Raw genomic sequence first — 27,360 nt, 5'->3', positions numbered from 1 at the left:
TACTAACGGCTGATACCTATTCCACAGAACTCCACTTCAAAAACATTCAAACTATTCATTTAAGATGATAATGGGAGTCCAAAGTAAAGCAAAATGTGGTTCTCTCTAATCCTTCTGTCATTCTGGTAAACCCAGAAGTTAGTAGTACTATAGGAAGCTAAACGCAGCGTATCTGTCCAAATGTTATAAAAAATGTTTAAGTTCAATATAACATTTTTCATCATAATGAACCAACCGAAAATGATTCTGGAATATTTTTTCCACCAGCTTTTGTTAGGGATTTAGCATCTTAGGTGTGTGTTCTTCCGGAATTCACAACTTTGCTGTTTTGGTCCAGTTTTGTCAGGCTCAGAGAGGTCATTATCAGCCCCAGGAGGCAGCTGTATCTAAAAACAGCTTTGTTAGCTCACAAAGCATTTGCTGACCCACTCTGAACAGAAGAGGAGATCATACGTTAGCTGCTGGTCAACTAGCTTGAACAAAACACAGCAATTAGCAATTAAAAGGGTGGAAATGAATCCTGAAAGTTGTCTAGGACCAACAGAAACAATGCGTCCAGTTTGTACTTGGAAGTCAGAGTTTTCACCTCCTGAGGACCGAATTATGTCTCAGGAAGTCAGAGGTCCCTGACCAGCCGTGACTTTAAAATCTGATAGGACTGCCTTCCTCTGAGAAAGCTGTGATAACTGCAGTACTAATTTTTTTATTTTCACTTCTGACAGTTTGTGTGTAAACAAATAAGCCACACATATTACTTTATGAGCTCTGTTAGTGAACATGCTGCACGTAGAATACAAAGAAATACTGACTTGTGTCGCTAATAGCTCAACAATTAGCAAATGCTGCTGGTTTTCCGATTTGCAACCATAACGGGGTTAAGTTGTATGCGCTGTCCATCCAAGATCCGAGTTCCAACTTTTAAGGTAAATAAAACACAGAATAACAGCAGACTGGAGTGTGAGTTTACCTAGAATGTATAATAGCTGTATGCAGCAGTGGATAAAAGCGAACACATTAATTCTGCTGCTCTTTAGAGGGCTGTATCTGTCCTGTGCCCAAGTGCAGTTTGCCGCACACCAGCAGCTACAGTATCAACCTATCCCTGGGAGACGTGTCATTTAGGCAGAAGCAGCAGGTTGCTCCCAGCTAAACGACAGCTCCGGCCATTAGCAAGGCCTAATTAAGACACACTAATTATGGGTGATGGAGTGAGTGCTATGTAAAGGCGTCTCTAAATAAATAATGAATATGTAATCATCGCGCTTAAACAGACACAGGCCTGCAGGCCGTGTGGGTAAACCGAGGAGCAAAGGCGGGACAGCTGGAGTAATGCATCATGGGAGCTGTCGCAGAGCGAAAATATGAACATGGTTTTTATTATTCACTACCTGTGCCTGAGTGCTGGGTGGGAGGTGACCAGGGGACACTTTAGATTAAATGAAACTGAGATGTAATGTTTATGTCAAACAATGTGGGCACACTGTGGCCCTCGGTCATTGAAGTTATGTAACATCAACAACTTCGATACCTGCTAGATGCTTCTCTGTCGTATCCTTTCAGTTAATAATAATCTGGTCATTTGTGAAGTGATGTTTTGTCAAAAAGTTATCAGTCGCTGACACCTTATTGGAATCAGCGAGACATCAGTCAGAGCATAGAGAAGGAGGCAAAAGTCTTCATCCAGGCTAGGCTAATGGCCCACTTTATAACATTTTTCAAGATTTAAAGCAACTCTTTTCCCAAAAACGACATACTGGGGTGACACTCTGCATTAGCTCATATGAAACCTCTACACGTTTGTATTGCACTGTCTTTTTAGCTTCTCTGTGTTGTATATGTATATGTGTATGTGCTGAGCATAAACTGTTGAGTGTATCTGTCGGATAGGAGTTCAGTGAACATTTGAACATTTGACTGGATGTGCTGAACAGGTGGAGTGCCATAGAAAAGTGTAGAGGCTAACTATCAGCTAATGTAGCGATCCTTCACCTCAGGCATGTTGATTTTGAGAAAGAGTTGCTACCATCCGCTTCTCCTTTCTGGGTTGTGGGGGGACATTGATGCAACCTGGACAGATTGCAAGTCCATCACAGGGACACAACCATTCACCCTCTCACTTAGGGACAATTTTAGATTTACCAATTAACCTAACATGCATGTGTTTGGTCTGTGGGAGGAAACCGGAGTACCCGGAGTAAACCCACGTGAGCACAGGGAGAACATGCAAACTCCACCAAGATAGGCCCGAGATCAGGAAGCGATCCTGCAACCTTCTTGCTGGGAGGCAACAGCTCTAACCACTGCGTCACCTTTTGTTTCCAAACCCTGAAAAACAATGTGAAAGATACCCTTGTTTGGCTAGTTATTAGTCTAGCCTGGAGGAAGGCTGTTGGCCTTTTCGTCCTACACGGTGCTCTGTGACTGATGTGGCTGATAAGAACAACTGATAACAATTTGACAGAACATTGCTTCAAAAATTACCAGACTACCCCCAAAATACACCTTTTTCCATGTATGTGGAACCTGCATCCTTCTCTCTGTTTACTTGAATTTCTCATCTGTGAATCTTTTGTTTTTGGGTTCCTTCCTTTTTTGTTTTTCTTGATGTTTGCTGCCTTTGAAAGTGCTCTTCTAAGTTTTTCTACCTCTAGTCCGTCACGTTGTGCCAAACTCTGCCAACCAACCTGAAGCTCTGAGAACAATTTGTTTGCGTGACCCTGTTCTTTTCTCGGTCCTTTTCAATATGTCAGTATGACCTCTGCACTCCGCCCCTCACCGCTCAGACTTTATGGTTTCCACATAAAGTCTCGGTCATCTCCTCGTCTCCTGCCGACCTCACTCGCTCTTTTGATTGCTGCTTTTCTTCTCCCAGTTTTACATGCTGTCATGAAACACTACTTTTTTTACACCTCGCTCTTTTCCTCTCACGTACCAAAGTCAGATATGGCTCGACAATAAATAGCCTATCATTTTTTTAAAAATTACAACCGTCCACACGTGTCCTTGTCAATATTGTCATCTCCTCCGCCTTTCCTGGCAGCAGGAAACCGTGTAGTTTCTTCTGTGCGTGTGTGTTTGAATGTTAGCAAAATATCTCATGAATGACTGGGCAGTTTTTAATGAAATTAATAAGAAAGTAATAATTTATTTTCAACTGATTTGCTTTTGGACCACCACAGTTAATCGATCTTAGAAGACACTTAAATGGCTTTAACTTGAACTTTTTCAGAAACTGGGCTAGACTTTTGAGTAGTAGCAGCTGAAAATCATTTCTAACAGATCATGGAAGATCTTTGTTGACAAACTTGACATGTGAGGCAGCAGGTGATACACTTTACTTCAAGGAATGCTCGCTAAATATATTTTGGTTTCCCTTACTTCTTTTCATTTTTTTCCTCAAGACAGTGCTTAAATATATATATATATATATATATATATATATATATATATATATAAACAACATTTTAAAAAGCTACAAAATAGTTTCTCTTTGAAACAAACAATAGGGGAAATAGGGTCTAGAAGTCGTAGAGAGTCACGACGTGAGTAACTGAGCTTTTCCTTCCTTCCTATAAAACGTCAATTTACAGAGTAGGAGTAAAGCACCACAGCTGATGGAGCACTTGAACGTAACTCTCCTGAAGTGTTAGGGAGTCACGAGTCGAAACTGCGCCATTAATATTGGACATAAAAATCTTTTATCTCTTTCTCCTTGTCCTTAAAGAACACAGTTGATGCTAAACTAGACCCTGTGCAGTTCAGTGCGGCTGATTAAAAAGTGCCCACAAGAACATGAGACTGCAGATACAATGAAAAATGAAAAGGCCGAGGTGTGCATTCTCAGCATCTGATCAAATTAGACTTCAGCAGTCCACAGCGTCCCTTAAGAAAACCGGCAAGAAACCTGACCGGCAGAGATGGCCATTAGCTGCAGAGCTGACAGCACAGTGACAGAAAATTTGAACCGTCGGCCGGGCATTCTAATAAACTTAGCAGGAGCTGAAAGGAGAAGATAATGAGCTGAAAAATAAAGGAAATGCAACAGACACTGCCTTATTCATCTCACAGGACCAGTTCAGTAGTTCAGTCAATAAACACACATCGGAGACCTGAACAAACAGAGGCTGTACACAAAAGTCCAATTATTTCATGCAGAGACTCTCCACTGTTATAAAAGACAAAAACTTTACAGTCCTTGGTGCTGATTTCCTAAAAGCATCTCATAGAAACCTGTTTTCAAAGCCCCGTGTTGTGAATTGGACTACATGAGGACTATTTTTAAATGTTTCATACCAAACATGCAGTGGGACTCATTGTGTGGGTGAGTCCAGCAAGCCTATTTTTAGTTAGAAGACTTCATACATACCAGTGGGACAAACATGATTTGTTTCAGATACTTGAGTTTATTTTTCAATTAAATCATTTAGTCAGTGCTTTTGATAAGAATACTGCTATTCCTGGCATTAAACGTGATGCATTGTACTGAGGATCTTAAAGAGCAACCATTAAAACGTGCAGTTTTGCTGCACATTAAATGGCCATGAACTGTGTATTAAAGCTCAATTATTAATTAAATATGAAAGTTTGTTCGAGTCATGATAGATAACCAATCGATAACTAATTATCTGCCAAAGTTACCAATCCCAGCTGACACAGCTGGACAGGCTTGACTCAATTTGAAAGCAGCTTTCATCAGAGCAGCAGTTGGATGCTTTAAGAATAGCATGATTTAAAAATCAAGTATCGTGCAATTAAAAAAAAAAAAACAGAACTGAATTATATAACCTGTATAACCAAAATCAAGCACGCAGAACAAAGTTGGACTAAAATTGAAGTTATTGATTTTTTTTTTAACCAATACAAAATGCAAAGAAGAATTACTAAGACAAAATTGTTTGAAAAGACAATAAAGAAGCAATTACATAAAGAGACAAGGTAATGCTGGTTGCTATGCAACAGTGAAAGGAAGGATGTCGTTGCTGTACATGAAGATCTTTAGAGCATGTGAGGAGTCTGTGACAGTGTTCTTCAGAGTCAGGGTTCAGCAGCACTGCAGCTTATGAGAACTTGGACACAGTGATGAATACTTCTTATTACAGCTTATAGTTACTTATCAGCTGCTAGTTCCCTACAGCGGTGAAATGCTTAATTTTGTATGTTTTGAAGAAGCAGTTTTTGTGCCAAACACTACAAGCGTTGGGTTGAAAATGACTCTGCAACATGCACACTGTATATTCTCATGTTTTGAAGTCATATGCTGTTTTTTCTCATAAAAACAGAATTAAAGGAGTTATTTGTTATGGGGGCAGCCAATGAAACAACATGCAACCTCACCAACTGATCTTTGAAAAATGAGATACTTGAACTTCATCTTTTAATTGTCAACAATAATCTAACCTTGAATCTTGCTTATACATGCCTTGACTTATAAATTTCAGTGGGTTATAGGCGCCCCTTTATAATCCCCTCTTTCCTCTTTCTTTTTATTGTTTACTTGTCCATGCTATATTTATTGTCAGCAAACACAGAACCATTGACATACTTTGTTTTGCTTGACAGCTTTAAAGTTATAATCCATTTTCATTTGCTTAATAATTCAAAGTTTGCTTGTATGTGTGTTCTGTATTATATGTTATAATGGTTTTTTATAATATATACAGAGGCTGAAAAGATGCGTAGATTTTTTTTTGTTCTTGAGTGCTGGTTTACTAAAATGCATGGAATAAAGTACGGCTTTCAGGGATTGGCTTATAGATCTTCATGTTCACATATATAAAGTGGATTTATAAGGTAAACAAGGCCGGAGATGAATACCCTAATTTGTTTAGTGAGCAGCGTCGCCTCTCTGCACTTTACTATCATGAGAGATAAAAAGGCTTGCTGGTTTAATGCAAACGAAAAGGAAAAACATACAGCCACAAAGAGCACAGAAGCTTAAAGTTGTATACAGTAGCTACATTTCCAAAATGCACATAAACTGATTTTATTGCTTCACATGAGTGAGAAAAACACAAATTACAAGCAAAGTAATAAAAAGATTTTTCTGCTGTGAAATAATGCACTCTGGGCGGGGTGGGGGAGCATACATATAAAGTCTAACTGTGCAAACTCTTAGGAGCTACGGTTGCACATTATTCTTTTAAATTTCTCCAATAAACCTAATATTTCCACATTTGCCCGTCCCTTACTAAAGACAAATATGATAACGTGTTAGCCTGGGGCTCCCAAAGCGACCATGCAGCACGTTGGGGGGCAAACATTACATGGCTGTCCTTGCGTACATTTATATCCACGACTGAAGTGGATGTGCTCGGCCGCAGCTGTATCCTGCATAATTCATGACATGTCAGAGTTCTCCTCTTGCTGCTGCCTGTCTGTCAGTACTATGTGTCCCCTGTCCCCCACAACGCACTCCTCGTTCCCACTGAACGGTAACTACATAGACGGGAGGTGCACACACTGTCACGAGCACTGCAAACAAAGGCACACAGAACGTGAACGAGACTGTTCTTCGTACTTGTAGGATTACCACTAATGTGCACCAGGACACACACCAGGCAATCTGAACGGCCGAGTGCAAAGCCCTAGCGTCTCCGAGGTGTGCGCGCGTTCTCCTGCTCCTCCTTGTTCGGTAGCTTGTGACAGGCTGTCAGTCTGACGCTGCAGCAGCAGAAGTGTTAGAGTCCCCGGGGAGGCCTTTAAAAGCTCACAGGGTTCTGCGGGTGGGGAGCCCGAACCCAGTGAAAGCTTTTCCGTGTTCATCCACACAGCTCTGCTTCTCCTCCTCCAGCAGCCTCATTCTGCATCCAAATGCAGTGGAAAAAAAAAGATAGAAAAATAAAACTCACTACCCCCCCCCCACACACACACACACACACACACACACACCATAACCACTCATCCCTCCCCTTGCATCTGTCAGTTTTTTTCCAACATCTTTGTATCTCTCCATTCCACCTCACCTCCTTTTACCCCTTTCCAACTCATTTCCCCTCTGTCCTCCCCTTCCCTGAATTTCGCATCTGTCAATCTCCCTCGTACATCCTCATCTTTTCTCTGCCCCCTCCCCAGGGCTGCATATCCAACAGAATATTAACCCCTATGCATTCTTGTGAGCAGGAGACACGCCCCTCACTAGATGCTCCTGCCTGTCATGCCGAAGGAGGCGGTAAGTAGAATCCCCCTCCTTTCAGAGTGTATGACTGATGGAGTCCCTGAACAGCGCCAGAGGGCTTAGCCTCGTTGAATGGAGACCCCCAATAGTGGTCTTGGACTTTAAAAAGTACAACTGCAGAACATCAGGATCGTGGTTGTCACAGGGCTGACTCAGATGTGACGAGACAGTAGAGGGATGCACACGGGAGCAGCTGTGTTGACAAACAGTGTGTCGCTTTAAGGCATGAAAAGCACAGAAAGAGTTATGATGCGAGTTCCACACCATAAAACAAGCAAAAATTCTACCTAAAATTAATACTTAATCTACCAATTTTTTACTAGGTAAATTTAGTAAAATGGCTTTCCTGGATTGGTGTAAAAGTAAGAAAATTAAACAACTTGAAAAGTATTCCCACTAATATATTTTTCCACTTTGCATCTTGTTTGTTTAGACACTTTTTTTAATGGATGTCTTTTCTATATTATCACCTGTCACCATGTATGGCAGACAATCGTGTGTGTGTATGTGAAGGAATACATCTTTTGAACCATTAGTTGGATTTTAATGAAACTCTCAGAATGTAACCATTGGATGTCTATCTACAGGTGATTAACTTGGAGTCGATTTGATTCAAGCTGGCCACCAAAGCTTATTGACCTTAACCAACACAAAAATGTATATCAAGTAGTCAAATTTTACAGATATTGAGGTAAAATTTGGTGTGGTGGTAGCTGAGAGTGATTCCATATATATATATATAGTTATTTTCAAGAATTTACCAAAATGGCTAGAACTTTGTCATTTTTCAACGGGCAATATGCATTTATTTAGAAATACATTTTTTATATTATTATTATTATCTAGAGGCAGTTTTCATGGATTCTTAAAAAGGATTATTGGGGCACACTATTTTAAAGGTGAGAAATCACCCTTGTGCTGAGTAACCATGAAACAAACAAAGCAATGTGAAAATCTCATTTGCATCTATATGTACAGGGTAATTATGTGAAAGTTTGGTTATGGTAAATTGTTAGAGTGATAGCCAGTATATGTAAAATTATAAATAAATAATACAAATAAATAAACAGGGCATCCTCGACAAATACACTGGTGTGCCACCTAAAATCAGACAGAGAGATTGCATCAGATTTCTATGGTTCAGTGTATCAGGATTTCTTAAATTGACAAGGAACAGTGCTGCATGTTTTTCCATATTGGTAAGAATACCAAAATGGAGGTGTGTGTGTGTGTTTGGGGGGGTTATTTCAGAAAATAAATGTGTCACAAATGTAACAAAATTTTAAAAAGCTGAATGGATGCTTTTGGACAAAAATTCAGACTAAGCGAGACATTGCATTGACACTTTTATGTGGACCTTTGTAAATGTTCCTATACTTTACTTTTTTAATGCACTGCTTTCATAAACTACACAACATATCTGAAACAATGACAAATGGACCATGGATAACTGAATTTTAGGAGATACTTTAACTCATAAAAATGTTCAGTATCCATAGACTGATTGTTTCCATACTTTTGAAACTTTGGTTTGTTTGCATAAATCAGGGGTAGGCAACCCTGGTCCTGGAGAGCCGCTATCCTGCATGTTTTACTTGTTTCCCTGCTCCAACACACCTGATTTGAATCAGTGGGTGATTAACAGGCTTCTGCAGAACATGAAGAGGTAATTTAACCACTGAATCAGGTGTTTTGGAGCAGGGAAACAATTAAAACATGCAGGATAGTGGCTCTCCAGGACCAGGGTTGCCTACCCCTGGCATGAACCAAAGACACTTATTTGTGTGAATGCTTATTAAGCATTCACACAATTTAAGTGGCAATTAAACAATGAAATATTTACTTAAGGTCAATATGTCTCCTGCTACCAGACACACTTACAACTTCATCACTCAGCAAACATTTAGCTATAAAGCGATGGTCCTTAGGTTGCAGACCAGCACAAAAAATCTTATTAAAAATAATCTTTGAATTTTTTTGTATATCAGTTGCTGTGTCGTTTTCATTAAATAAAATGAAACTGAAGCACCGGGACTATCATTGTTATGGTGAGTCAAAGCTATTTTGTCCCAAGAAAACATGCTTAGAGTCAGAATGTCTACCTGTGTTGTGAAAGTATTCTCATTTGTGAGGACAATGTCTATGTGCAATGTTGTCCTAACTGTCCAATTGTGCTGCCTTAGAAATGACTAAGAAATATCATTGTTACTACTTTCAGGATAAGACATCCATATTACAAGACTATCTGAACCCTGTGAATTGTAAAATTCCTCATTGTCAATGTGTATCTTCTCTAATTAGGAAGTGAAACACACACAACTTTAAGATTAGTTTAGCTGAAAACTAACCTTTTGTACTGTAAACAGATTTTAGCTGAACAAAAATGTTTCAAGCAAACTAACAAAAATCCCCAGATCCATAACTATTTTCATACTCTTGGTGCAGAGCAGTCAAAAACAGTTTTAAAGAGCATGCTGAATGCGACAAAGATGAAAAAGCAGAGATCTAAACTACTATAGGAGGTAATGAAATGTGTGATTGGCTGGAATGTGCCATTACAAAGGGATGAAGTTCCTGAAACCTCTTTTATCTAAAAGCTAGGGAGGGAGAAGAGAAGCCATTATGCCCAGACAAAACTCTCATACACACACTCTTCTTGCTTACTATCTCAGATCAGACCTACAAAGCAATTCATTTACTTTAAGGCACCATTCTGGAAAAAAAAGGTTCTTAATCAATATCTAAACCAAAGAAAAAGCAGAAAAGCTCAGGTTGTTGCATTAAAACACAACCATAGACTGAGAGAACTGGTGTGACTTTCTATTAACAGGGACGCTTTTCTCCCAAAGGAGACACCATTAAAGTTTGTGAAAGGTGCTGCTGCTATGGATTGGATATAGTGTATACTACATTTAGTACAGCCATGAGGATTAAAAGTCTGTTGTGGTTTTCCGACATTGTACAGAGGGAGACACTATTATGTCAGCTGAGTCTTATCAAGAGATGGTGTTTGACATATTTCCATTAACAAGAACGGTATGGGCTTCACTATAAACACTAGCTGACTTATTACTTTGTTGAGCTATCATGGCCTATCAGTTTCTGTGCATCAGAAGTTGTAAGGGAGATAAAGGAGGTATCATATGAGGAGAATGTCACGCTGATTATTAAGGGCTGTGATATGGGATAACTCCCATTCGGCTCCAATTGCAGTACAAATCCTCCATCGGGCCCTTGGAAAAAAGGTGCAAGCACATCTGTCTTTATGAGTCTGAAATACAAATGGACACATCCATCCATCCATTCATCCATCCATTTTCTTTTGCTTATCTTAATTGGGTCACAGTGGTAACAAGTCCAGGGGGAAACCCAGATATTCCCCTCCCCAGAGACACTCTCCATCTCCTCCTGGATGATCCTAAGGCCCTAAAGAGTCTCTTTCTAGTGGGATGTGCCCAGACAAACCTTCCAGCGGGATGCCCATGAGGCATCCTAATCGGTTGCCTGAACCACCTCAGCTGGCTCTTTTTGATGTGGAAGAGCAACAGATCTACTCCGAGATCTTCCTGGAACATTGAGCTTTTCGCTGTATCTCTAAGACTGAGTCTGGCCACCCTACGGAGGAAGCTCATTTCAGCTGCTTGTATCTGGGATCTCGTTATTTCGGTCCCAATCCATACCTCGTTACCAAATGTGAGGGTTAGAATGTAGATGAGCCCAATAAATTAAGCTATGTCTGTGTAGATTCTCAGTCATCCAAGACATGGCAAATCCTGAAAGTTTAAATTTAAAACAACTGAACTTCTGTTTTGTAGATGAAGAAGTTTGTACTGCCAAACAAACAACAAGCATCTCATGCAGTTTAAAGCTCTTTACTCTCCAGCTCCTCGTATGGGAAGCAAAATGTCATCAGCTATAGAAAAGAAGCTCAGTTGCTTTGGTTTTAAACCTCAAGGATCAGTAAATCAAGAATTTCACCTTTCATCAGAGCTCCTTCTTTCCCATGACAGAAACAACATCTTGGAAGAGGCTCCAATCTATCAATCCATTTCCTGTCAACCCACATCTGAACAAGACTCACAGAAACTTGAATTATTTCGCTTGAAGCTAAGACTCACGCCCAACAAACATGTCCAGATACTCTTAACATACAGCTCTGCATGTACTGATCACCTTTTTGTTATTGTGTCTTCTTACTACATTCCTCTGTGTATTCCCTCGTAAGCCTTTAACCTTTTTTCTTTCTTCTCAGGAAAGCCGGACAGAAATAAAGCAATGAAAGTGAAATAAAATCTTACCGGTTTCACACCTCTCCCCTGTAAATCCTTGCTGGCAAACACAGTTGTTAGGTGAGACGCAGGTTCCCCCATTCTGGCACAGTCCGTCACACATTGCTGGAGATAAACCAGAGGGGAAGAGCTATTACTCACTAAGATGAATGAGCATTAACTGTGTAATTAGACCAGCAGCACCACAAGTATTTGCATACAGAATAAGAGCTAATTTGGTGATGTGATTCATTACAAGCCTCCACGATATTACTTCACGTGATTAATACACCGCGCCAAGGTTAATTCCAAAATGTTCATCATCCGTGCCTAGACTGTTAGTTAATGTGTCCCCAAAACACAGAGAGGTCATTTATGTTGACAGAGTGAAATTTAAGTAATTGTTGTATTTACACAAATCCAACCACGATTAATTGAGTAAGAAGAGCCAAAAAACAAAGGGAGTTCTACCGAGCAACAGATGTACCAGCGAGTACTTCACATTGGGGGAAGAAAGCAGGTTACACTTCCATTTTGTTGGGTGATTCATAACAGAAAGACTTTAATGGGACAAATAAAACTAATGAACAAAGGTTCTGATGGCTGTGTTTGGCATAATGTCACCAAGAACAACATTTTTTCAATCAGTCAATTACTGCAACTGACAAACAAATAATTGAAAATGATCATACAAATCAATGAATAAAGATCATATGAGTTTGAAATTTTAAGCCATAATAACAATTCTTAAAAAAACAACCTTGTCTTTACAATCTTTAATATTTTTTATGCTTTAAACTGCAAATGATAATAATAATAAAAAAGCTTTGTTTTTCCCACATTGTCTGAACGCTTACTATAAATAGTCCCTAATTAATGTGTGAAATCAGTGCAGTTTCCCCCTAAATAGATTTTTAATCAAGGAATCGATTGCTCAGCTCAGGCCAGATCAATTCTCTAGTGAGGGCATGGATTACAAACAGAACAGCAAACAGAAAGAGGCACTCATTAAATCTGGTCACAGAGAGTTCTTCAGCGGGTACTGGAGGATGTAGAACCACGTGCTAGATTACAGGGACCATGTGACAAAAAAAGAGCCTTTTTTCTTGTAGTTTGAAAGGATGTATTTAAATGTCTGTGGTAAGTATTGTGTCAGGATTTGGGTATCTTTGGGTTTATTGTTTCATCTTTCTTTTATTCCCTGTGTTTAATTTATTTCTCCAGTGTTTAGTATGTTTTCTTTTGTAGTTCTGCTCCCTGTGTTCCTTGTCCTATCACTCACTCTCCCTCAGTGGTTCTGTCAACCTGCCTCACCAGCCACACTGTCCCTTGTTAGTAGTGATGGTAGTCTGAATCCAAAGTTTCAAAACATGCATCTAACCGTGAAGTAAAATTACATCGGACCACTGCTTCAGAGCCTGTTTTAGTCCGGAAGCAGTCATGTGACACGTGACGTCCGAAACACAAACTGTTTCCTTGTCGGAATGAATCGCTTGACTGGTTTGCGGTCCAATCAGTTGATTCTGTGGCACCGCCTCGTCTCCATTCTGACAGTTGACAGATTGAGATGGTTTTTCACAGGATTTTTGGCTTTGTCATTTCATTGTTATTTTTAAGGATGATAAAGACTGACTGAACAAGCACAATACCATTGCAACATTTCCATTAAATCTCCTCAATACACATTTATCAATCTTGATTTGAAAACAGGATGTGCAATCATAAATACATTTTCAAACCAGATATCATAGAAAGTTGCTGAATTAAAAATTCTTTAACACGAGTCATTTAAGTTCTTGGGTGTGTGCCTAATTTGACAGCAGCATTGCAAATTGCCACAAGAGGTCACTGTAACTGAAGCTTCAACAAATGAACCAATTTTTGAAACATTTGGCCCAGCTGGTTCAGTGCTTCATAAAAGCTTCATTTGCTCATCACTACTTGTTAGTAATCCGTCACCTGTTTCCACTTACTCATTACCCTCAGTCTTTAAAACCTGGTCATCTTCTTCACTTACTCACTGGTTCATTTTTACTTCCATGTGCTGTCTGGTTTTCCATGTGTCTCGCACTCATGTCTCTGCAACCCTGGGTTTTAGTAAGCTTTTGTTATTTAATTTTCTGTTGCTGCCACATCAACCATTTGTTTTGTTCCTTTGTAAATAAATTAGTTTTACTGTAAGTTCCTCCGTGTCTGCCTGCGTTTTGGGTTCAACCAACTCCCCCTAAACCATGACATACTGACTCAAAAATCTAGATGACTTACAATCCTGAGACTTCGTGCTCTAGTCAGGTTTGAAAGTGTGGAATTTAGTAGGATGTTCAGGTTTGCAGGGAATTAGTACATCAAAGAACAAACCTGGAGTAAAATTTCTAGCTTCAAAATATTCAGCTTAGATTTCAAATCATGCTGCGTTCGCTGAACCTCGGTAAGCTAAATTTGAAACTCATTTGCCCTTTGATTTCTTTGCTAGAAATAGCGACTTCTCATATAGTTTACTCGAGAAATAAATGAGCTAAAAATGCTACCCAATCTAACTTCTAATTCCCTTGATCGTTTCCCAACTCTGAAAAGTTGGAAAATTTGTCATTGAATACATTACAATTAGTGATGGTGCTCCAAAATCAACAAGTGTGAAAAGTAACACAGATAGAGTGGTTCTTCATACTAGTTTCAAGAGCCACAATAGAACACAGATGACTGGATCAACACTGAAGCTTAGAAATGATAAAGAAATGTATGGGACAGATGAAATGCAATGTGATTCTTTCTCCTAGATGTTTAATACATGTGCAGAATGATAACACACTCAATGACTATCAGAGGTCACATTGAAGCTGCCTTTTACTAGTGAATATGCATTTATAGTTTGTTTTTTTTTTGCAAACGTAATCACTCAATACAATGGGACTAATGAGCAGATGTAGCATCCTAAATCAAATTTTATGTGCAAACAGGAGCGCAGAGTTAAAAATAAAGCCAGACTGGGAGCTACAAGGCAGGTGAAACAGTCCTTTTGCTCTGTGTGTGCGACACAGATTGGTGACATACTATGGAAGTAAACTTCTTGTTTCGCTGATGTTTACAATGATTTTTAAAGAAATATCAAATGTTGCACTTTTACATTTCCAACCAGAAGTGATGAACTCGCCTTTTATTTTTTCATTGTTTCAGAGTGAAGAAAAAAAAAAATCAATGACAAAAAGTTCTGAATTATCAAAGAACAAGCTGTTGTACTGACTCATAATGACTTTTATTCTACACTTACCCTGTCTGCCTGAAGTGCAGACACAATAAGTAGAAGCACTTAAGAATGAAACTGCTAGTAAATACCTTTTTCAACAGGTAGGAGCGTGCTAGTGTTAACTCTCGTGCTACTTCCTATATGCTCTTCAATCAAGTAATAACCTGGTTCAAGCACTACTGAGTGCACATTATGTCCAAATTTAAGTTTACATGGTAGTTTAAAGCTGTAGAGCCCACCTCAACTGAAAGAAAGAAAGAAATGGGCAGAGTCAAGCCAACGCAGTCCAAAGAACCAGCTGCTATGAGAAGAGCTGGAAATACATGGCTCTAAAGGGAGCTGTTGTACTACATCTTTGTGTTATTTTCATTACAGGATGTCACAGTTACAAGAGTTCACAGATGACCTGATAAAATCTTGGAAAAACTGTTTCAGCTTTTGAAAAAATAAACAACATAACATGTTTTTTTTTTTAAAGAATATACTGTATTCTATCAAGGGTTCACTAAACATTGACACATTTGCACATAGTGTTTTTCTGCTTTTGGTTTATAACTAGTGTTGTGCTTCTTTTAGCTTTAACGACTCAGTTTTAGCTTCTTCAGCAAATTTCAGCATTTTCACAGAAAACACACTTGCTTTATTATTATTATTATTATTTTGTTTTTTGTAAAAGCATCGCAACATCCACAAGGCACAGCATTCATTTTATTGTCTAGTATGGCTTGAACTGGAACAACACCAATAATTGAAAAGCATCTTATAGCGCTACAGATTTATGCTAAGCAGGATTTGAGTCAAGGACGATGAAAGCAGCGACTCACCTTTGCAGACCGTTCCGTTGCCCGTGTAGCCCGGCTTACAGGAGCAGCTGTGGCCTCCAACCATGTTGAAGCACAGAGCATTCTCATCGCAGTTGTTTAGCCCGCTGAGGCACTCGTCATGCTCTAAAAACAGGGAAACACGACAGAGGTCAATCTCTGCAGGATCTCTGGTAATCCATGCTAATTTATAACACCTAACATCTTTATCTCCTGTATCTGATAAGAGGGGAAGAAAATGCAGCAATAATCAGTTCAGGCATCATCCTGGCATCTGCAAACAACTACCGCGAGAGAGAAAATAATCCTTGATTAAAGAGCGGCAAACGTAAGGAATGAATGCAGCAAGCTGGTAATTCATTTTAATATCCATTAAGAATAAATGCCTCGACAGTTCGACAGCTGTGAGTCTAAGATATGAGTCTGGAATGAGTCATTTCTCTGTCTCTTGTCTTGATATGCCATAAAAATGTTCCAAGATGTTTATGCTGTCATTAGTCGTGCTTGTGTGGCACGTTTTGAGCTTTGGGAAAGTTTGAGCACCTTAATAACCAAAACTAAACAGCTTCCTTTGCAAATATACATTAATGGGGTGCCAACTTATTATATATTTGTCTGGCATCCAATATAATCCGCTGGCCTTTAATTTAGATGACATAAATTTCCACTGTTGGCGGGTTCAGCTCCCACAGGAGATGTTTCCTGCAGGTTTCACACAAGCAGCAAGATGTCCTCCTAAAACCATAGCTCCTCATCTCCTGTCACTGTGGATTTATTTATACGTTGTGTTAAAGGTCACTGACATGGCAGACTAATGGCCACAGACCATGACAATGTACTGTATCCATGCAACTAATAAATCTTTTCTCCCCGATGCAGAGAACGTCAGGACACTTAACCCTCTCAGGCTCAAATTAAGTTTTAGTAACAGGAAAAATCAGATATGTTGTTGCAACACCTGCCTTGAGAGGGTAAAGAGACATAATACAATACAACAAAAACACGAGAGAAAAATGTTTGACTCAGTTCAGTTCATTTATACAAAACCAATTCACAACAATTAATAACAGGCACTGTATAAAAGGCAAAGTATAAAAAAGTAAGAAGTCCAGATCAGAGCAAATTACATCAATTATATCAATTCATATTAATTTCAAGGTTTCATTTCTTGCCTTCTGTATTCTCTGCAATGCCATGGCTTTAGTGTATGTTTCAGACCATAAGGGGAACCATTTCCTGGGGTCTAATGTATAAATGAAGGGACAAAATGAAGAGAACGGTTGGACCAAAGTTTTAGTCAGACCACATAAAGACACATTCTCTAGGATTCATGTGTGAAAACAACTGATCAATAAGTACATGTTGCACCAGAGACGATCTCAGTAACCCTAAACTGAATTCTTTTCAACACAACATACACATCTAACTATTCTTTCACTAAATAAAATAAACTAATGTTTATTAAATAAATGATGAAAGTGGGTAAAACATATAAGAAATGAATAAGTATGTGGTGGCCTATAGAAAACAGAAAATACGACCAGTTCAATATGCACTCATTCTTGTTAAAAAAAAAAAGTAAAGACTTATTTTTTATGTACTGCAGAGTTGAAACATGTACTTTTACTGTGTGAACTGAGTGGCTTTATGTCACAAAACTTCTATTGTTTGTTAACCTGGGCTAATAAAATGGAAATGGAATTAAAATCGAGCTGAAAGTGTTCTTTACCCACTTTTTTTGATAAGTTGCAAGAAATGTCTCTGTAAAGTGGTATGTTTGTACCCACAGAAAGGCATACAAAAAAAGTTGTATTTCAGAAATTCACAGATGGCCTTGCCTTTTTCCCAAAATCTTATTTTTCCTGTTTACAATCTCTTGCTTCTCGATATTCTCCGAAATGATGCAAAACAGAAAGAGGTCAAGACAAGTCCAGCGTTTGCAGCAGTGTTTGAAAAAACCATTCAGCAAAAGATTCTGTTCGCTTTTGGTCTTTTTTTCCTAAATTGTCATGCGTTTATAGTGCTGACATCACTTTTTGCAGCTGCTAAAAGGACAAGCAGCTAATTAAATCTTTTAGAAAATGTTGGGACACTTGACAAACTTAAAGAGTTATATTTTAATTTGGAAGAGACAGTTTTTTTAGTTTAGAGCGAGGGGGCACATCAAACCCAGCAGGGGGCAGAAATTATTCTTTTTTATTTTTCTTTTCTTAACTCATTTTGTTCATGCATCAAGACCAAGGTTTTCAGTCAAAGAGATACAATGTTTTCTTGTGCAGTAGCACCTATTTGCATGCTTTTATTTGGTCACAGGTTTGAGCTTTGTCAAGTTCAAAAAGACGATTGAGCGATAGCGTCTGAAGAGAGCGGGAATCCGAAATGTGAGTGCTTGTTTCATTCACCTGAGCTGCGTCATCCAATCCATTACACCCCCTGAACAGACCGTGGGTTCATCCAAATTGAAAGTGACATTGTGATGAGCTCCTCCATCGAGGATTTGATGTATGTGTGCAAGAGGGTGTGAGATGGATTGAAGGGCACTCAGGATGAAGGGGTGGGTCCACTGCTCTGCTCTTTTTTCCTACACACACAAGCACATGTAACTAGTGTGTGTGTGTGTGTGTGGGGGGGGGGGGGGGGGGGGGCAGGGCTGAAGTACCTGCTTATGTCCATTTAAAAACAGTAATAAAACAGCTCGGGGGAGAGAAAAGCAAATTAAGGGGTTCTTCTTTTTTCTTTTCAAGGTCCCATCTGTCAGAGCTGCAAACACCAAGCAGAGACGGGCCACAAACGGACTGTGTGTGTGTGTGCATGCGGGTTATTTAGGAATTTAGACTTATTACACTCCTGCACTCTGTGTAAACGACTCCCAGTTTTATCGCAGACAAAATCCCTACACTGTGAGGATGTGTGTTGGTGTGAGGGAGGCATTACCTCGCTGACTGCTGCTGCTGCTCAGGTTGCAGACAGATAAACAATCAATTATGTACAGGCTGTCATCTGGGATCTCTTACTATAGCTGCCTGTTTCTCCCAGCGCTTGTTTCCCCTCCACCTTCTGCCAAAACAACACGAGCCTCAGCAACGTCTGACCCCAGGCTGCTTTCATCAAAACAATGTTACCTCAAATTTCATTTTACACGCTTGAAAAGACAGGGATCTTGTGATGTGTGTGTCGAGGAAAATAAAACCCTCCTGCGCTTTGTAAGTTTAGTCCGCCAGTGTGTGTAAATGAGGGTTAAAAAAGGAAACGCTCTTTTTGCTAAAGCTGAACGTTTCCCTTTGGCTTTTTTAATGTGAAATTAAAAGCAGTTTTCCTCAAGGCATTTCAAGGTACATCATTTAGCCTGTTAGTGCTTCTTTAATATAAATTCAGATAAATTCAGATGGAGTTGCCCAAAATACCAAGAACCAAAAAGCTAGACATTTTTAGCAAACATTGTTTTGCTTTAGAAACAAGAAATGTACATTATTTCTTTAGCACAAACACAAGATAATAGTTAAGGAGTAATTACCAAAATATATAATTTTTTTTAAGTGAAGTTTATTTATGGTAAAACAGACTGCATGATGATCAACTGGGAAGAAAGAAATGTGCTGGAGATGCAGTCGATTTTCTACACAATCAATAAGAAAGAATGTTAGAAAATATAATGGGTAAAGACATAATAATGTAAAACCAAAAGGTTCTTGTGGGATTCAGGCAGGCTACTTGGAGGAGAATTATTTTTTATACATTAATCTCTAATTTGTTTGCATCCTGTAACCAACATGAGGACACACAGCACATATTGTTGCTACTGGGCAGAAACCGTCTATCTCCAACAACATGAATTTTCAGAAAAAGGGACAACAAACAACAACATGATTTTTAAAAACTAAAGTCACAGTTAAATGGCTGCCTGCTGCTCCACTTGTGTGTATCTCACATGTGTGATGGGTCAAATCCAAATGGAAATTTTGTCAAAGCATGTAAACATGCAATGATGACAACATGTAACATTTCCTGACTTAACTTGTGGCCCAAGTACCAATTCAGTGTGATTCCAAGTGAAAATGTGCATATTTCCATACAATTCTGTGTCACCAACTAGTTGCAGCTCAGTGAGATACAGGCTTAATAAATCTAGTCTGTGTCCATAAATGCCTTTTTACCCCTGAAGCAAAGCACATTTAGATGGTGGCTTTAAGAGTTCCAGATCAGTTGCAGATTTATGAACATCATCGAGATGTTCTGCAATTTGCCTGAAGATCCAGACAATGACTGTTTGAAGATGGCATCACACATGCAGGCCAAAATTGTGAAAATAAAGCAGTCAGTTGCTGATTAATAAATAGTTTAAATTATTTAAATTTTTTACCTTACCTATATAAAATTTGACAAAAATCAATCTGAAACACTTTTGCACAAACTAATTAGGACTTAAATTATTGTATGTGATCCTAAGAGTTGTCGTCATGATTTCTTATTTAAAATTGAACTTTGTGCGCTAAGCAGAAATCCTTTTGACAAGCAAGGACAGACTTCATAATGCAACACCAAGAAGAGAAAAAAAAGAAGATCAGCAAACAAGCACGTTCAGAAATAACCCAAATCGTCCCGACCTGATAGACAGATAAAGTTCTGTGAAGACAACGTGTCTCGTTCAACTTCAGGGCTCGAATAAACAATTTCTCAATAAAACCTTTGTGTTGCCTGCTCCTCCCTGAAGATGCGCCTCATAAAGAATCACTTCAAGGGTGAATGGATCTGATCTCAAACAGGAAAAGATTTGTGAAAAGCGAAAAAAGGGAAAAAAAACTTTCCTGACTTTTGACTGGTAAATGAATCCCAATCAGCCCTGGTGGGGTTTCTCAGCAATAAGAACTCCGCGGGGCACCTATAAAATTAACATTTACAGTATTTTACCCATCTAGTGAAATGAAAAACTTTCTTCTAGCCAACATGGGATTCCAGTTTTTAACAAGAATACATAGAACAAACACACACAAAAAAATATAAGAAATCTGTTTGTCCTCGGCTGCAAGGCCCTTTGACTTGTTAGATTTTTCTCATCTCTGTTGTTGACAAACCCCCTGCTTCACCTCCGGCCTCTGTCCATTCCTCGCCTCCCCTCTCTGCCCATCCTTCCATCAGTTCCTCAGCCCGCAGGAGCCCAGGTCTGGTTATCACAGGATTAGAACAAGGACACACACTTTGGGAAGGAGCAAAAGCAACGCACTGTGGCATACACTGACTGCACACACACACACCTCAGAGCAACCTTTTTTAATAGTATTCAGACAGAGAGCACAGCCAATGCGCTACCTTTCATGGATTTGCTGCTAATCTAACAGAGTGAGGACCACCTTGGGCACTTAGAGGGGAAAGACAAAGAGTGGAGAGGAAGGAAGAGGAAGAACGCTGACCTTCAGGATCAATAATTACATCCTTGTTAAATAAAGAAGTGTTAGAAAGTTGGGAATAACTCTGTTGCGAAAGCCTCCAGCTGAAATAGAGCTTTCATCGGGACATGACGAAATTTCGTTTAAACAAGCGAGGGACTTCCACAGGTTCCCGTCTCCCACCAGCTGGGACTCGGAGCTGCTACCTCCCTCGCTGCAGGTTGTCCCGACGTAAAATACAGACTTGCGTCTGAGCTCGCCGAACCCCCGACAGGCTGAGGAGAAATAAAACCAGGGCTCCACGCTGTTTCTCCCAGGCTTAACTCTCCAGATCAGCCCTATAATACTGTTCTGCACATAAACACTGAGCCATGAAATGAGCTCGGGTCAACTTAATCCTCTCTACTTGGGAGACGGGTCCACATGCTGCATGGTAATGCATGTGGAAATATGGCTATCAATACCGGGAGCATTGTTTCTGCTGAGGTAGCTGTTAGTTAATTGGCGAAAGTCATTGCAGATGATTAAGGGGTACGTAAATCATGAGAATGTACAATGCCGATACTTTCTGAAGGGGGTGTTTTAATGTTTCCTTCTGCTGTAATATTTCTTCTGTGGACAAATTAGACGGATCCGCAGTCCCGATGGACTCTTCAAACACGAGCAGATGTTTTATTGCTACAACTTTCTTCCATTTCTTGTGTCAATTACTGCACCACCGCCAGGACTACAGAGAAGATGCCACACTCTGCATAAAGGCATATATTAATGTGTTTGCCTCTGTGGATTTTATATACTTATTTTTTTTATTACACAATAATCCGTTTCTCTGATAGAGTCTGATAAGTGAAATGTTGCTGCGGTGAAGGTTGTGTTCATTGTCAGAGATCTTAGTTCAATAACTCAGCTGGAGGTGTGCAGCAACAATTCAGCTGCAGCAGAGGGAAAAAGGTAATTGGATAAAGTTTTCACAAAATCCTCAGGTAAATCACCAAAATGGACTTTTATAAAGAGACACGTAGCTGTGTATTTCACTACAGTGACGTGAAGGCACTTTAATGGGAAGCCATATAAAATGCTGCGGCACAATTTAATCCTCTGGGTTTGGGTGAATTAATCTTCATCGCGAAATGGGGAAGGGAGCACACAGCTGAAGAAAGACAAATGATTAAAACAATAAAAGTTACACACAGCTCAAAGGAGCTGAGAAAACAAGGCAAGTGAAATCACATGAGACACAATCATTACTTACAGTTTAAATAGGAAAGGTCGGAGTAAATAGGAAAGGCATCACTCTTTAAATAAATGCCAAGAGCTGAAGAAAAGAAAGAAATGTGTGCTAATACTTTGAAAAACTATATGTCTCTGTTTAGATTCTAAGTTGTGTTTGCATTTTAGAAGCTTGCTCTGAGAAGGAGTCACAAATCCTAAACTTTGCTTTATCACTTTTTTGATTTTTATTGAAATCAGAGGGAAGAAACTCTACAGGGGAGGGCAGATCGAGCAGGAAATGGGAGTTTGCGGCGATGTTTGTCATGTTGTAGAGTTTTATGACTTTAATTCAAACTCCAATAGAACGGCAGGAGGCTGCAGGCCTAAATCCTCCAGCACTGAACACGGTTCCTTCACTGCGCTGCCGCTGAGTTAGACTGCATTGGTGTAAATTGCTTTTTTAATTACAGGCGCAGAGGGAGCACAGCGTGTCGCCCCCTCCTCGGAGATGATTCACACAGGGAGCTACTTAGCATCGTGTTTCACAAGCTGCAAACAGCTGATGGGGAGCGAGGTAGCTCTGCTCTACTCATCAGTGAGGAATGACATTGTGATGTTCTCCATGAAGGACAGACATGTTATATTATGAAATGATTACTAAATCAGCTATTTTACTCTACTTATGGACATACATTAGACATATTGCAAACAGCCTCATTTCTAATTAGACATACTAGTGACAATATTAGAGCTTTGAGTAACAAAAACAGGTAATTTCTGCATTTGTCTTCGGTATCTGACACTGAAATACATCTCTGACTTTGCAGAGATGTATCATTTCCTTGTCTGACAGACAGCAGATCATATAAATATGCTGCCAGCAGCTTACATTTGGTTCTCACTTAATGCCTGCGGAAATATTTGGTTCAGTTTACACAGCTTTTCGAGGCTGGGTGTTGGGGTAAAGATAAATAAATAAATCAAACATTAGTCATATCAGTTTACACCAATATAAATTATCCAGTGGTAAATAAAACTAGCTGTCGAGCTTCTAAGTAGCATGGCAAAACCAGCAAGTGAGACACAAAACCCCAGCTTGGTGAGTTTTTATAAATTTAATATCAAAATGTCGGACTGGTCCAAGTATTTACTCTCGAAATGACGTTTGAGGGCGTATGGGAGTTTTTCCAAGCATTCTTTATGTGTTTACGTCACTTGGAGAAGGCTTGACTGTGCCCCTCAAGGTGTCCTGTGGGGGGTTACTTCAGGGGTATGGAGTTTTGAGCTTACTACTAAGGGCCACTCAGTTTCTATACATGTATTGTAAAAATGTAGATTACATTGCCAGTAATAAGTCAGACTTGTTTGCAGTGAGTAATGGAAAATACCAGATTTGCTATTTATCTCTGATTCTATTCATAACTTTTATGGAAAGAATTTCTAGGCACAGTCAAATGGAGCAAGGGGTCTCCAATCTGAGGGGACTTTGGATTGAATTGCTGCCTTTTGTGGATGATGTGGTCCTTCCGGCCCCATCATGCCAGGACCTCCAGCAGGTATTGGAGCAATTTGAAGTCAAGTGTGAAACAGCTGGGCTCAAGGTAAGCCCTTACAAGTATAACTTTCACAGGACTCAATTAGAAAAGGGTGGACTGCCAACTTTAGGTTAGTAGTGAACGGCTGCCCCAAGTGAAGGAGTTCAAATATCTCAGGGTCTTGTTTACAAGTGGGGGTAGACCATAATGGGAGACTGATATGCAGACTGGGGTGGCAGTGATATGGATATTGCACTGATTTCTTGCAGTGAAGTGAGAGGTTAGCCAAAAAGCAAAACTCTAAATTTATCAATCAATCTACATTGCAACCCTCACCTATGGTCATAAATTATGGTTAATGTCAGAAAGAATAAAATCGCAATTACAAGCGGCTAAAATGAGCTTCCTTCACAGAGTGGCTGGACCCACCCTTAGGGATAAGGCAAAGAGTTTAGCTATTTAGGAGGACCATAAAGTAGAGTTAAAGTAAAGAGCCAGTTGTGGTGGTTTGGGCATCTGGTAGGGATGTTGTCTGGATGCCTTCTAAAGGAGGTGCTTCAAAAATGTTCCACTGGGAGGAAGACATAGGGGATAACCAGGAGTTGATGGAGAGACAATAAATTCCTTTCACAGAACACCTCAAGCCAGGACTTAGACAACTTTCGGCCACCTTGTGTGATTTCTGAATGGACCAAGACGGGGGGGGGGTGTCAAAGCCAACCAACCCCCTTTTGCCTTTGTACCTGTAGTAACAAAGCTTTAACGGTCAATGTGTGAAAAGGTAAGCCGGCTTTGCAGCTCAATAATGTGATGAAGTGATGACATATGGTCTCTGCAACCACACAGTCTTGGGATTAAACAACAGCGAACGGATTTAATACACAGAAGATGATGACATACAGCAACAACACTTTTAGTTTTAAAAAATCTATTATTTACAAAGAGAATCGCCAAACTGAGTTCATTTATTGTGCTTTAATAACGATACGAGGTAGGAGTCCGTCACACATTGAAAGTGTTGCGTTCCATATCAACAAAGTCTCTTTTGGTTTCACGAAGCTCACCTCATTTTTGAAAATTCACGCCTATTCGTGACGTGACCAGCTCCATCGTGATTTCTGAACAGCTAGAAGCAGCAAAACGACAGACACTTTGTTGTTATTTTGCTAAACTGTTTTAAGAAAGAGACTTATATTTCAGAGTGGACTTGGGAATGCCTTGAGGTCCCTTCAGATGAGTTGGAAGAAGTAGCTGGTGTAATGGAAAATTTTAATGTTGTTCTTTTTAATAGTAAAATGTATAACAATAATTTAGATTTTTGCCTGCACAAGTAAAGACTTAATGAAGTTATTCTTCTTCTAACTGTTATTTTTCTGTATTCAAGGTTTGAAATGCTTTTGTTCTCTGTTCAATGAGGGAACTGAGAAAGGAATCTGGTCCTCCCATACTTCTTTCGGCAGTGGCCTTGGCTGAGTTGTTCTCAGTGCTTCCTCGCTCCTTGTTATTATCAGATCTTCTTCGTGAGAAACGAAGCTGCTTAGTAACTATGTAAAAGCGTGACTGAAAATGATGTCATGAAGCCTCCCTATAAAAGTGTATGTTGCTTTCTTTCGGGGCTCTTCTCCTGACTGAGTTCAGTGAGTGGGGTCTCTGAATGCCCTTTTGCCTTCCGAATGAAATTCTTTTTCAAAGACAAAGATCGATCTTTCTCTTGATTCTCTGAAACAGACATCTCACTACTTGTTGATTGCCTTTTGTCGTTACACTGGATAAAGGGAGGTTTGGGGATCTCTGCTTAAGATGTTGCCCTAGTGACCCAGTCTTAGATAAGCAATAGAAGACGAATGAATAAATGGAAAACGTTAAACAAACAACATTTTGTCACACCAGGGCAGTAGCCTCCACTAAAGTTATAGAGCTGAATCAGCTGAAAAGGTAGTTTGTTCTGGCTTCTGAATGTGGTTAGTTTTGCATTCTACATGACAATTCTGCAGTATATTGAAGACATGTCACCAAATCAGCACAAAGTTCCCTTAAGGTTTGACGGCAACAACATCTCTCACATCATCAGAAGATGAGAACCTTGTAAATATTTGATTCCTGTATGCATAAAATTCACTAGCATCACATCCAGAGGCTGACCAGGGCTTGAATAATTCTGAGTCTCAGAGTTTACAGTATGTATATAGCATGTATACATATCCCCGGCTTGAATTGGAGTTGAAGAATACAAGCATGAACTGCAATATTTGTTTCCCATCTGCAACTCTCTATACTGCTTGTCCTTTCTAATTAAGACTTAAATATTCATGAATATGCATAACCCAAATTATCTGGGGAGCTTAGGCAACTCAAACAATCCTTACTGAATGTGCATCGCAAAGAAAAGTTGTCCATTCCTTCTGCAAAGAAAACTGCTCAGCCTTGACTTTGATTCACTATTCATCCCTGAAATGATGCAACTTATCTTCTTCTCCAAATGTCTAGTCCTCTCAAATATAAATGCTGCTTTAACTCTTTGTTGTAGCCGAGTGCAAACGTAGCTCTCATTGATGTAACATGGGTCTGTATCTTGTGAACCGGTGCACAACAACTAGTGATAAAAGCTGTCACCACCAGGCAAAACAACATTGTCAATCACCTAAAACACAGCCAGAGAACAAAGACAGTGAATTTTCCAAGAAATCTTTTTAAATCATCTTTTTTTTTCTGTTGTTGTTTTATTTGAAACTGGCTTTAGTTTCAACTTTGATCAGTAACAAATGTGTTTGCCGCCTCCGCTCACACAGGCTCACTGTCTCTCTGGCTCTTGGTCACTTCCTCTCTACGCACACAAACAGACAAGTCCAGACTTTTTTTTTTCACTTCCAAAGAGACCTGGAGTTAATTAAGGTTTTTTTTTCTTCAAAGTGAGAGAGTAAAAACTATATTAGCAATTGAATTCACTTTTAAATAGGTTGGAGTTGAACATGCTAAAAAGGCTCACATGCACCATCACCTTTTATACAATAAATGTTCTTTGTAATCCACACATTTTCTCTTTGTGTTCAACATTTCCTCCTACAGTGTTCACATTGTATGGCTGAACCAAGCAGTAGGGCTGGTACTGATGTGTGCATGTGTGTATGTGTGTGTGTGTGTGTGTTTAATTTTGATGTGGAGCTAGTAATAAGCCAACAAAAAGCAAAGCAATCTCTGACATTCATCCTTACAAATACATAAAATGAGCAGATGATGTATGATGTTAGGATGACAGATTCACGGACATGTGTCTACACTGATGCCATCTGGTGTATGATAGAGAATGCCAAAGGTTTATATCATGTTTCTGCAGATATTTTATGTAAACTATGTCTCTCTGTAATAACATGATGCTTGTATTCACAGCCTCCACATTTTGTCTTCTACTATGATATTAACTCAAAGTGTTAACGTCTAAAAGATCTTTTTTTGCTGCAAAACATCAATAGGAAAGTGCATTCCCTAGTATTTAGATATCCCTAGTATTTAGATAAGAATGTGTCATTATATCAGTCTTCATTTATAAAGCGATGAGAAAAATATTTTCAGTTTAACATATTTGACTTAAATACAGGTGCTGGTCATAAAATTAGAATATCATGAAAAAGTAGATTGATTTCAGTAATTCCATTTAAAAAGTGAAACTTGTATATTATATTCATACATTACATACAAACTCATATATTTCAAATGTTTATTTC

General features: G+C 39.3%; 1 protein-coding gene across 3 annotated transcripts in view; it reads right to left on the bottom strand.

The window, feature by feature from the left end:
- Positions 1-27,360, bottom strand: part of nell2a (neural EGFL like 2a) — a 103,318-nt gene that overhangs the window by 22,220 nt on the left and 53,738 nt on the right. For all 3 annotated transcript variants that reach the window (XM_017434767.3, XM_017434768.3, XM_017434769.3), the window contains exons 14-15: positions 15,511-15,633; positions 11,473-11,568 (exon numbers count right to left, since the gene is read on the bottom strand). In XM_017434767.3, the coding sequence (XP_017290256.1) occupies positions 11,473-11,568; positions 15,511-15,633 (219 nt within the window). The remainder of the gene's footprint in view (positions 1-11,472; positions 11,569-15,510; positions 15,634-27,360) is intronic.

The sequence above is a fragment of the Kryptolebias marmoratus genome, linkage group LG11 (genome assembly GCF_001649575.2).
Source record: "Kryptolebias marmoratus isolate JLee-2015 linkage group LG11, ASM164957v2, whole genome shotgun sequence".
NCBI lineage: Eukaryota > Metazoa > Chordata > Actinopteri > Cyprinodontiformes > Rivulidae > Kryptolebias > Kryptolebias marmoratus.
This window is presented reverse-complemented; position numbering and strand designations above follow the sequence as displayed.